Source organism: Hylobates moloch, unplaced genomic scaffold, assembly GCF_009828535.3.
Source record: "Hylobates moloch isolate HMO894 unplaced genomic scaffold, HMol_V3 SCAFFOLD_18, whole genome shotgun sequence".
Taxonomy (NCBI): Eukaryota; Metazoa; Chordata; class Mammalia; order Primates; family Hylobatidae; genus Hylobates; species Hylobates moloch.
In genome coordinates, this window is record NW_026652293.1 from 36,640,933 (window position 1) to 36,654,081 (window position 13,149).

At 40.6% G+C, this 13,149-nt stretch overlaps 1 protein-coding gene across 2 annotated transcripts in view; it reads right to left on the minus strand.

Annotated features, from left to right (window-relative positions):
* Window positions 1-13,149, minus strand: part of CACHD1 (cache domain containing 1) — a 228,342-nt gene that overhangs the window by 13,289 nt on the left and 201,904 nt on the right. For both annotated transcript variants that reach the window (XM_032136882.2, XM_032136883.2), the window contains 9 exons: window positions 11,581-11,680; window positions 11,374-11,490; window positions 9,290-9,450; window positions 8,866-8,952; window positions 7,546-7,662; window positions 6,251-6,402; window positions 4,805-4,966; window positions 3,217-3,294; window positions 2,461-2,562 (listed from right to left, as the gene is read on the minus strand). In XM_032136882.2, coding sequence (XP_031992773.1) covers window positions 2,461-2,562; window positions 3,217-3,294; window positions 4,805-4,966; window positions 6,251-6,402; window positions 7,546-7,662; window positions 8,866-8,952; window positions 9,290-9,450; window positions 11,374-11,490; window positions 11,581-11,680 — 1,076 coding nt within the window. The remainder of the gene's footprint in view (window positions 1-2,460; window positions 2,563-3,216; window positions 3,295-4,804; window positions 4,967-6,250; window positions 6,403-7,545; window positions 7,663-8,865; window positions 8,953-9,289; window positions 9,451-11,373; window positions 11,491-11,580; window positions 11,681-13,149) is intronic.

Genomic DNA, 13,149 nt, shown 5'->3' on the forward strand with positions numbered 1-13,149 from the left:
TGTAACTTTTTTGCTTTATAAACTTTTAAATTTTTTAAACTTTTTGACTATTTTGTAATAACAGGTTAAAATACAGACACACTGCACAGCTGTGCAAAAATATTTCCTTTCGTTATATCCTTATTCTATAAGCTTTTTTTCTAGTTTAAAAATTTTTACATTTCACTTTTTGAACTTTTTCATTAAAAACTAAGACACAGTGTCTCCAAAAAAAAAAAAAGAAGAAAAAACAAAATCCACAAATATAACTAAATGGCAGATAAAATACCAAAAAAATTTTTTACCACAAATGAGATCCTTAATATGTAAGGAATGATACAGTTTTGAAGTGCAGTGAGTCGAGATTGCGCCTTTGCACTCCAGCCTGGGCGACAACAGCGAGACTCCGTCTCAAAAAATAAAGCACACACACAAAAAAACTAAGACACAAACACACACATTAGCTCAGGCCTACACAGGGTCAGGATCATCAAGATGTCACTAGGCAATAGGAATTTTTCAGCTCCATTATAATCTTATGGGACCCCTGTAGTATATGCGAAGTGTTGCTATGCAGTGCATAACTGTGCATAGCAGATGCCAATACATCTACCAAATAGGAGAGTAGAGTATACACAGATGAGCAAGAAGTGTGCTGACAAAACAATTAGATTTCCTTGTTCAATGGGTGTATATAGCTTTGCCTCTAGGCATCACAGGGACATTAACTCAATGCCACCATTTTTAGTGACCCACGTACTGATTCAAGGGATGCCAACACGCATTTAAATTCTATTGATTTTATGATGCATTTGGAATACGGGGAGTGTCAATGCCTTCCCCTTCTTTTGGTGTTGCATTCTGTCTGCATGAGAAACTATTTTTCATTCCTTGGGGATAACAAGGATCCAATTATGGTGAAAAATGAAAGGAATCAAGCCCTTAGCTGGATGCCTTAGAGTTCAGATACTGACACTGCACTCTTCCTTTTATCTAAGCTGTTGCTTCATATGCCATTTTACTAAGACAATGGGAGAGGCTAATGGAACGTCATAAACATCACTCAGAATCCTAATTTGGTATTGATGCAATTCCTATTGAGGAACAGAGAGAAAAAGGATTCAGTATTTCAGAGAGAGAAAAGGATTCAGTATTTCTGCTGAATAAGAAATTATTTCTGTTGAACTTTAGTAGCCTCAAACCTGTTTTATTATTCAAACAAGAAGGCACAGAACTGCCTGGCAGCAGGAATTTATGCAAGTTCAAAGGTTTGTAGGGAAAAAAGCAAAAAAGTCAAAGAAACGGAAAAATTTAAGTTCTGCTGTGGTTCTCCATAGAAACCCGAAGTTTTTATTCAGTTGGTGGGAATAATGTCATTCAAAGCCCAAATTAACAGTCTCCAATTTATAAAACAGAGCTTTAGCTGCTCTTATTTGCCAAAGGGAATTTGAAGACCTGGCTGTAGTGTAAAAGGTGACGTTGGTTGCTTTGAGGAGTATCTATTTCTGCATTTTTTAGTATAGATGCAGGGAAGATACCGTTTGAGGACTTTTTTTTCTAGGATAGGCGTGGAAAAAGCTAAGTCAAAAAGGCTTAAATACATTATTTATGTATTTTAAAAAGGACTTGATTCTAGGAGGAAAATACAGATTTCTGGAAAATTAAACAGCTATCTTAAAAAAATAAAAAGATTTTACAATGGCAGGAAAAACACTACCCACGCCTGTTATATTTTTGTGAAACTGTGGCAGTGATGCTTACAGACTGGGATACATCTGCTGTTCTTTGCGGCAATGAGCAATATGGACTCTGAGAAGGAGAGAAGCCATGTGGGATGGCCAAGTCTTTGGCAGAGCATGTGGATTTCATAAGTTACCTAGCACTCGGCGCCTCTTCATGATTTGGCCTTGACCCTTCCTGAGCATCTTATAGGCACTTATACAACTCCATGACTTTGTACACACTGGTCCTTTGGCCTCTAATATTCTTTGCCCCTACCTTTTCTTTAATCACCCCCTCAAGGCTCAGTGCAAATGTTGTTTCTTGCTTCTTTGGTGAAGCCTTCTCTGAGCTCCCCAGACCATGCCAGAGGTCAGGGCAAGAGAATGGTGGAGGACAGCACAGATTCTTGTCATGCCCCAAGGGGACATGGCTGAAAAAGCCCTTAAAGATCCTGCTGTTTGCCAGCCAACACCGGAGAGCGGGACCTAACAGGATGCTGATTTTATGGAAAAGCGAGTGGGATGGCAAGCAGCTCTACTTAGACAATATGAATCCTTCTGTATGGAGAAAAACTTGAAAGCAATCCGTGTGCCCAGAGGAGTGCTGAGACATAAGCAAAACTATCCTAGGGCTCTTATAAACCAGTGGCATGCTGGGGTGTGTCTTTTTGGAAAACCATGTCAAAATAGGGTGTGAGCATCATCCCACAGGAGTACACGAGGCTCCTCGGGTCTTCAAATGCAGGAAGCTAGACCTTACCATGATCACTTTCTGTTCCTGATCGACCCCAGTAGCGGCGCCTTCTTTCTGGACTGTGTGCGTGCCGTTCGATGACCGCAGCTATAAACCGAGTGTTGCTGACTGTAGGAAGCCAAGGACAGTCAATGTCACTCTTATGCCAGTATCTCTGTTGTTTCAAACACATTTGCTCTGAGAGGGCTCATTTACATGCTGGGAGAACTCTCTTTGGAAAGCCAGAATAAATCATTTTTTAAACAATTCTGGGGATTAGGGTGCTGATTTTAGAACTGATGCAGTGAGAGGTATTTAATTATATATCTCCGACATGCATCAGGAAGCTATGGTCTAGTAGGTGAAGGCCAGGGTGTCTTAACACTAATGGAAATCTCTTTTGATAAAGAAAATGCTCTTTTTTCCTCCCTGAGTTGTACATACTAGTTAAGGGATTTTTTTTAAAAAATGCATGCCTGAAACTTCCTTTTCTAAAATACTATGGTAGGAAAATAATGAGCAAGAGAAAGAAAGGGTGAGCTGTTTTAGGCCAACACACTTAATGCGAAAAAAAAAACATCATAAAATCTTTTGAGATTCTCTAAAACAAAGACCTACACGTACTCCTAACAAAAAAGGATGGAAAAAAACAACTAAAAAAACCCAGCCACCGTGTCAAAGCTTCTTAAATTTTAATACAAGCCAAAAGGATATAAGAAAGAATATTTATTCTGGATTAGCCTCCTGCTGACACATTCTGCAGCAAGGCAGCTGAATACTCACTGATGCCTCTGTCTTCGTGGCTGTCGTCGTCCCTTTCATCTCTGTCATTCTCCAGGTTGGACATACGCACTGACATTTCTACCCATCATTAAAAAGAGAGAAACATGACTATTTAATCAAACAAAATCACCCGCTTTAATACCCTGCTGAGCGCTTGTTTGATGACCGGGTGACAGCATTCCATCAAGAATGAATCCCATCTTAGAAGGGGATGAACTGAGGCCCCATTTTTTTTTTTAAAGGAGGAGGGAGCAGGAATCCAAACAAGAAGAACAAGTAATCAAGAGACATCTGAAATTGATTTCTGAGAAAGGAGGAGAAAAGAAGTTGAATGAGGCCAACAAATCTTTAATCCTCTACTAAAGTACTGAAACAAAAGGAAAGGGATTGAAAACATGACTGAGTGTGTTGGTGAAATGGTGCAACAAAAGCCTCCAAAAGGCCAGGCATAAGCTAACACTCGAAGACAGTCATCCTCAGTCTAGCTGAATCTCACCAAGGGAAGCACATGGTGATTATCCCTGTTACTAAATCAGGCAACATTACTCCATGATTCCCCTTCGGGCTTGTGGCCATAGTGAAATGTTTTAACATCAACCTGTCATTACAGCTGTTAGAGTGAGCTAAGTGGCCAGGAAGATGAGTTAACTTCATCTCCAAAAAGGTCAGGTCAACACATCCCTGGGGACTGGGGTTTTAGGAAGGATGGAGACGGCCATTAAACAGTTTTGTTCCCTCCAAACAGAGTACAGATAACTGCACTTAAACAGAGTATAGATATTGCACATGGTATTGAGGCCATATTATAGGTGAATCATTTTGTATTTGGCTTCGATGACTTTTTTTTTTTTTTTTTCAGATGGAGTCTCACTCTTTCGCCCAGAATGGAATGCAGTGGCGTGATCTTGGCTCACTGTAGCTTCCATCTCCTGGGTTCAAGCAATTCTCCTGCTTCAGCCTCCCAAGTAGCTCAGGCTATGGGCATGTGCCTCCACACCCAGCTAATTTTTGTATTTTTAGTAGAGGTGGGGTTTCACCATGTTGGCCAGCCTGGTCTTGAACTCCTGACCTCAAATGATCCACCCACCTTGGCCTCCCAAAGTGCTGGGATTACAGGCGTGAGCCACCGCGCTTGGCCGACTTACCCTGTTTTAAGAGATGTGATTATTCAAATGCGTGTTTATTCACACTACATAATGGCAGCTGCAATAGAACAGATTATATTCTCGCCATTAGTGATCTGGGGTATCTTTGATTTGCCTGTCTTTTTGGAATTGCAAGGGCAGCATATCTAACAAACAAAATTTCCCACTCAGCATCCCAGCTCCCCTGACTGGCTTATTGCAGAGGCAGGCCACTGGGGGCTAATGCTGGTAAGGAGAGGATCCAACGATTTTTCTGGGGATCAAAATAGAGCTTGTAGGGTTTAGGCACTGAAGAAGAAAGCAGGCTTTGGGGACTTGCAAAATGACTCCACAGAAGCTGAAAGTATAGCACTGTTCTGACAGTTCCTTAGAGGCTTACATAACCCGCAACTGTCCTTCTAGCCTGGCTGCTGCCTCCCCTGTGGGGTTCATTTTGAGCTCACCTTGGGCAGCAAGAGGAGACATATGCTGATGGCTCCGGCGATGAATCTGGTGGCGGTAGGCGTACACTGCCAGGACCAAGACCATGATGCATCCCATGATCCCTCCAGCCACAGGGCCCACAGGGGCACTTTTAATCATGTTTAATGTGATCACCTCATCACCTTCAGTGAAAGAGCAAGAAGATGTTCCTTGTTAAGATTTCCCAAGTAGGGAAGAAAGTAAAGATGGTGAGATGGGAGGGCATAGAGTGGGAAGGGGGTTGGGGGAAGATAAACAGATGCTCAGTTAGGCTTTGAGTTCCTCAAACATGACGCATGGGAACGTGGGGGTGGAGGCTTCATTTCATTCCTGGTTCTCCAGTGTTGGTTGCTAGGCAGAGCAGGAGCACAAATGGCAAGGACTGCTGGGAAGAGTGAGCAGACCAGAAGAATTGCTTACACAGGCAGCGTCCAACACCAACAGAGTCCTAGCTCCCTGGGGTATGAGTTACTCTTGGAAGAGAGGAAAAGTCACCTAGTGAAGAGTAACCACTGAAATAAAAGGCACCAGGTCCAATAAATACGCGCTAATCGGACCAAGTTTCGAAGCTTATGGCTTTCCTTTAAAAGGCCATTTGTGCTTTCCAGATAGGAAATTGCAGGTGAGCATAGAAAGTGATTTCTCAGAGCCAAGTCATTTTCACGTATGTGCCCTCACCCAGTTCAGGAAAAACATACAAGCTCAAAATCCTGCCTCATATATGAGCTTTTCTTCTAGACAGGCTGATGTAAGTGATGGTAAAAATCAAGGTATTAACTAAGGATTTAAATATTTGACTCTACCGCCATCTAAGAATTAGGACTTGGTGCCAATTCTGGAAAGACTGAAAAAAAAAATCTCAGGTAAGTGATCTAATCTTGGCAGTATTTTTGAGGTCTTGAAGACTGATCCCAGGGGCTCTCCACCCTGCAGTGTCCCTATGCTTCATCCTAAGCTGTCCCAGCTGCACTGGGTAGCTCTGGCTTCTGTTGATTCCAAGGCCCCAAATACTGATTTGTAGCTATATGACTTCTACCTTGCAAAAGTTGTGAGTGAAGGTTTTAACAGGCACTAGACATACAGTGGTCACTCCATACATGGCCCTGTGCTTCTGACAGTTGGTGTGCATATCCAAACAGACTCCAGAGTTTGGCCATGCAGAAACCAGGCCTGAGATTTCTCAGAACAAGCTTTATGGGAATGAATTCCAGGCTTGCAAAATTTGGCAGGACAGATGGCCACTCACTCTCTCTGCACAGAATATTTAGCCAGTTCTGAAGGTAATTATCTGCCTTGGTTTTGTGACTAAAGACTACCAGCAAATGTATCAGGGAAGTTGGGAAGAGGATTATTTTAAGATGGCCTAGTATATAGGCAGGAAATTGTATATTCAAGAATCAAATTGTTGGGGCATCCAAAAAACATACCTATTGCTCCCATGTCATCAACGTAGGGACTTTTGGCTCCCACAATCCCCCCGAAGCATTCTTTCTGGGGGGCACAGTAGGATTTGTCCAGGTGAGTCTTTCCATCACTGTCCACCATGCACCATTCACAATCCAGCACCCCAAAACAGTCCCTGCCAGAAAAACAATACTTAGTCTTCTACAAAGCAGTGTGGGGCAGGGGACAGCACTTCAGTGTGGGCATCAGACAGTTCTCAGGATCTCCATTACTTACTAGTGCTGTGAATTTCTTGAGCTTTAGTTTCCTTTCCTTATAAAATGAGAATAGCAATAGACTGCCAGGGAAATAACTGTTTTATGCCTCTTAACAACTTGGAAAGGAGAGAAATAAAACTGCTCTCTGTGAATTAAATAATGACATCCACACATCATGGGGCTATTCAAAATCATCTTACAAGACCAAACAGAAATGACCCCAATGTTTGTTAGACTCTGGCTTAACATCCCCCAAGTGTGGGGTCATTTAAAAAAATTAAAAAAAAGTCCAATAAGTTTGGAAATACTTGGCCAGTTACCACAGGTTTCCTCACTGCCAATTTCTCAGAGCCTTTAGTGTATTACATGCATTGTGACTGTCTCAAGATAATATATGCAGTGTCAGCATTTCCCAAACCTAATTGACTTGGGGCTACTGTATAACATCCCAAATTATTCAGTTTGATGCCACAATTCCTTTGCTAAAATATACACGTGAAGTAGAGTAAGCTATCCCTCTAAACACTGTTTAATAAAATGGCAAGCTACAGCTACAATAAGCTAATAACCAACTCCCCTTCACTTAGTCTACCACAGCCACTATTTCCATGTCTAGTCCCAAACTCCTAATCCCACCTGAGGAGTAGGGAGAGGGCGGGGAACATGCAGTTTTTAGTTCTCAAAACTATTATGAAGCAGATGTGTTTCCTCAGAAAGGAAAATAAATGAGCTTCAAAATATCACACCTAGAGCCTTGACTACCGGGTTCTGCTTCTGGACCGCAGGGGTTCCTCCTCCCTTGCCCTGCTGCTTCATGCCATGGCCCCTCACACTTCTTTTATTTCAAGAAAAACTCCCACTCACAGATGAGGCTACTAACATATGGTACACACGCTAAACAGGGGTAATAAGTGGGAACGAGACAACATTTAATCTGGTGGATAAAGGCTTATGGAAATCAGTTTCAGATCTGAAAAACTGATATACCTTTTTAAAACATGAAGAGTGGGAATAATAAATATTAGCTGGAAAACCTCAATTCTTTACTAGGTTCTGCTTACCCACTTTCTAGCCTCTGACTGCACCTGCTGTTGACACACTGGTGAAGGGCATCTTGCAGGCCCGGGTCAATAGCTGTGTATGTCACTGGCTCCTGGTGGACCTCGCAGCTTGGGTTTCTGTGCAGGAGGTAAGTCTGGAGGTTAAGATGACCACCGCCCACATTTCAAACTCATGCTCCTGGTCCTTAACGGCAGTCAGACAGATTTGGGTTTGAATCCTGGCTTTGCCACTTAGTGTGTAACCTTGTATCAATTACTTAACAACTCTGGGCTTCAATTTATTTATCTTTATGTACAGTAGAAGTAATACAAATAACCCAGGCAACATGATGAAACCTCATCTTTATAAAAAGTACTACTGGCCAGGAGCGGTGGCTCATGCCTGTAATCCCAGCACTTTGGGAGGCCGAGGCGGGCGGATCACGAGGTCAGGAGATCGAGACCATCCTGGCTAACACGGTGAAACCCCGTCTCTACTAAAAATACAAAAAAAAAATTAGCCGGGCGAGGTGGCGGGTGCCTGTAGTCCCAGCTACTCGGGAGGCTGAGGCAGGAGAATGGCATGAACCCGGGAGGGGCGGAGCCCGCAGTGAGCTGAAATCGCACCACTGCACTCCAGCCTGGGCAACAGCGAGACTCTGTCTCAAAAAAAAAAAAAGTACTACTACAACAACAAAATTTAGACAGGCTTGAGAATCACATGCCTGTAGTCCCAGCTACAAGGGAGGTAGAAAGGTGGGAGGATTGCTTGAGCTTTGGAGGTAGAGGTTGCAGTGAGCCATGATCGCGCCACTGCACTCCATCCTGAGCAACAGAGTGAGACCATGTCTCAACAAAACAAATACACACACACAATACAAACACACATGACACTCTTATGTTCTAGAGAAGGGGTTTATCACAATTTATTTTCCTGGTGTTAAAATCTGTCACTGATATAAATAACTCTGTAGAACACATCATACGCATGTGAAAAACACTTGCATATTTATCACAGGGTTAATTAAAACACTAAGTGACTTAATGTGCATAAAGTACTCAACACATGGTAGACACTTAGTAAATGCTTGAAACATTCTCACATTTTTTTGTATGTAGCACACACACTCTTAATACTTTTACAGCAGTTAAATTTAAACCTTGAAACAGGCATCATTTTATGGCACTACGGAGCTTGAATTCTGGCTCACTGAACAGTTAGTTCTATCATTAGAATGAATCATCTTTATACGCCCTACCTCAAAACAAATCTATAAGAGACTCACAGTATTATATATGTATTATTATTATTGTTGTTGTTATTATTATTAATTATTTTACCGGTTCTCTGCATTGGTGAGGTTGCCAGTGCACTCATTGACCTCTAGAGGGCACTCACAAGGACATTCACATTCATTTTGTTCCATTCTGAAAAGCAAAAAGAAAGATACTATGCAGAAGGTCAATGGCAAACTGTAAGTTGTACATGTGCTGGGGAAGCAAAATAATGAAGCTCTGAGCTAGTTTAAAAGAATAGTAAAAAAAGAAGTTACAGCCAAAGGTTAAATACATAAATGGCCTTAATCCATTGTTCTTTGGACAAGGATGCTGCAAACGGCACAGCTCTTAAGTGCCTTTGTAACTGTGACTTTTCTTCAGGACACACACCAGCACTTTCTGTTTGTTTTGCACTTCAAAATGCCTGACATCAGTTGAAATATTAAACACTGTGGTGAACACAGAATATGACCCATTGCATTTTTACCGGTGACAGTTGAGACAGAGTCGGTCCACCATGCTGCAGGCACAGAAGGCAAGAGAGTCGCAGGTTTCATTGACAATGCCAACAAACGTGTTGGTTCCTGGGATCCTTGCTAATCTGTATTTGGAACAGTGGCTGCCATGCACAAGGTTCGTCAGATCCCCCTACGGAACAATCAAGGTATCAGAAATGACAGACAGCAATGCAAAGACTCAGCCCAAACTTGGTGAAAACAACTCTTCAACTACCTATGAAAAATAGCTTAAAATAAAATGTTTCTGATTACAAAAGTCACTGTTAAAAATATATAGTCACTGTTAAAAATTTAGAAAATAAAAATTATTCATAATCAGAGAGAACTCCCATTGAACAGCTGTGTATATATTATGAATTCTTTTATCTGTGCTTACACAAATATAAATTTTATAGCTGTTATTAAAATCTGTTTTTTCTTAACACATAATATACCAGGAAAATGAATACTTCAAGAAGCAATAAAAGACAATTTTCAGGGAAGGAAGAGTTTAAAATTTATTCACATGCAAACCTAATTAACCACAAATTGTGCACTTCCCTTTTTTGGTGATGAACCTTTTTCCTTTTATAATAATAAAATTATTTAAAAATCAAACCTAAGAGGCAAATTTCTGCTTCTAGAATATTTAAATAATCCAACTAAAGCAAGTATCCCTTTTCTTCATTCCATAACAAGAAAATGTGATAGCAAGTTTCTTGAATTGCCAATTTTGTTTACCATATTAGAAAATCAAAGATTCCAAAGTGGTATTGTAGAGTTGCATGTAACCATTTTTCTGCATGTGTGTCAGATACACTAGGCAAATTATTTCACCTCAAGCTTGTTTCATGCCATTCATCCTGTATATATGCTTGGTGAGGATGAGCTTAGTTCTGAGAATCATAGCACTGAATGGGTTTTTAGAGGTCTACATGAATTTCTCACTGTCTGGAAGACACCCACCTCTAGAACATAAGCAGTAACATAGGCTTGGAGTCCTGACAGCCCCAATACCCAGGAATGCTCTAATTCCATTTGGGAATAACTTGGGCCAATAAATTATTCAAATTTGCCTTTTGAGAAGTATCTACCTGAGTATCCTGGCATTGTGTGCTGAAGGCTCCAGAAACCATTGCATAAATAATAGAAGATACACAGAATAAGTCAGACTTTCCTATGACAACCTTACTTGGCAGTCTCATTTGTCAATGTCTCCTTTAAAAACAGTGCTTCTCAAAATGGCATGGGATCTGAACAGGGTAATAATGACTTCCCTTGCTTTGAACACACCATTCTATTAACATATTCATGTTTTAAATTACTCTTTTCCACCAGATAATTGCTTTCTGCAATAGAGTTTTTGAGACTCAGTTTAGGATTTTTAATTTAACCCAGTACATTTTAAAAATTAATTACATACTTAATGACTGACATAAATGCCTATTCTAAACAACAAACCTACTTCCTGTAAATAGCTTTTTGAATGTTCTATCATTCCCCATTTTAGCTTTCTCCCAACTAGGATTATTTATAAATTAATGAGAATGTCCTTAAGATCTTTAACCATAACCAGGTAAATTTGCAGCAACTCAAACTATACAGAGTACTCTAAGCTAAAAAAAGACATTATTTTCAGATGATTTACATGAGAGTTCCCATCTCATAGAGCAAATGATCAAGAACTGACCTAACTTGGCCTTGGGAATTTACCCTAGTGATCTCTAGAAGACAGGAAGAAAGGAACACATGGTGCCACATATATTTATACAAGACTGTGGGAACCAACTTCAGCAGATATTTCAAAGGGCTTAGATTGGGTAAGTCTTTAAAGAAACAAAACCAAAACAAAATACCAACTGAGAGACCTTAAAACATTCACTTTTCTACTCTGAGCTTTATATCTCCCAATCGTCAAACTGGGAACTGGAACTAAGGTCCTGTCTCCTCCTATCATTCTACAGTTCTAAGGCAATGAAACAGGTAGGGATAATATTCAGACACTAGCCATGATTCCAATTCATGTTCCATAATGGGATGGAAAAATGAGTGTTAAGGAATCAGATCAACTTACCGCAAGGCTGGTGTTGAATTTATAAAACCTCTGGACTGTTCTGTCACTGAAGCTGTTGCACAGGTTTTTCTTTACGAAGTTGGGGTGGTTGAGGATATCATTTGCTACCAGGGGCTCCTACCAAGGCCAAAGAGAACAGAAGATATACGCCATGTAGTGAGCTGCAGGCGGTTGGAGAGCTGAGCAGCTCAGCTTTGTGACAAATACCTTGTGGGTGATGTGCTGCTGCTCCACGGGTGCGTGTCCTTTGGGGTCGATGAGAGTTGGGTGTGCCACCAGATAACCCCTGTCCTCCATTATGAAGCACCTGTACCAAAACAAGTTATGCCCTTCATTCACATCAGCTGTTTTTTTTTTTTTTTTTTTTTTTTCAAACGTATTCAGAGAGCATTTATCTTGCTAGCCCTGAAACAAATTGCATTTATCCCAGGTTCTCAATAAATACTCATTGGAAAAATGAAGGGAAGCTGGCAGTCAGGTAGACAGGTACATGATTTTTGAGGCTGTGGGTCACCTAGAATAGAGGTTAAGGTGAGAGTTACACCTGACTCTGTGGTCACCTACGTAGTTTATACAGGATGCACCCACCCAGTCCAAGTAAGATGAACTCAGACCTTTTGCAAAGATGTATGAATGGGAAGTTTGTTCTTTTTTTTCCACGGAAGCAGATCCTAAACGAAGTAGACTTGAGTACTTCTACCGACAGATTCGAAGCACATAATTTCTTCTTTCAATGATAAATACACACAAAATAACAACATGCAGGGGATGTATAAAAATATACAGTAGTCCTCCTCTCTTATCTGTGGAAGATACGTTCCAAGACCCCCAATGGATGCCTGAAAGTGCCGATAATACTGAACCTTACATATACGGTTTTTTCCCTATATATATCTACCTATGATAGTTTAATTTATAAATTAGGCCCAGTAAGAGATTAACAACATTAACTAATAATAAAATAGAACAATTATAACAGTAATAAAAGTTATGTGAATGTGGTCTTTCTGTCTCTATAAAAATATCTTATTGTATTATGCTGTGAGTAACTGAACCCTCACAAAGTGAGACCAAAGATAAGAGGGGGACTACCATATTTGATCTCTATTTGATAGAAACACTAAATGAAGCTAGAACTGCTTTAATCAAGACTATATTTTGCTCTATTTTACTTTACATTAGTGATATCAGTTTGCCAGGAATTCTGCATTTCCCCATAAGGGCCAATGACGGAAGCGTGAACCGTGAGCTGGAACTAAGAAAGCTATTTTTAAAAGCAGCCTGCATTAAATCAAGGGTATGCCCTTGCTTTGATCAGACATGTTCTTTTGAAATTCGGGAGGCAGAGACTTTTGGTTCCATGGTCTCTTTCTGGGGAAATGTAAAAGGAACAGTCTAAGCAGCTGAAAATGTCACAAAGACTTTGGTTTAATGACAAAGTTAACATCAAAAGTCCTACCCAAGAGTCCCCTCTGGTCTTTCTAGTACCAAAGATATGGGAGGCCCCTAATTACTGACTTCCAGGGAAACAAGAGCTTTTGGTGCATTCTATGCTACAGTTACTTTTCTTGTTGTGTGCTGAGTCTGTCTAAATCACAAACAGTACGCATCTCAGAAAGACGAAAGAAGAGAAAAAGAACAAAAACCATCTTAATAGGACACCCAGGCCATGAATTAGATTTCTAGTCCTGACCATAGCTAGGCGGTTCCCATTCAACTAGAGATACCTGACATCTATTTTTAAACTTCTGCAGCTAGAAAGGAAATAGCATCCCT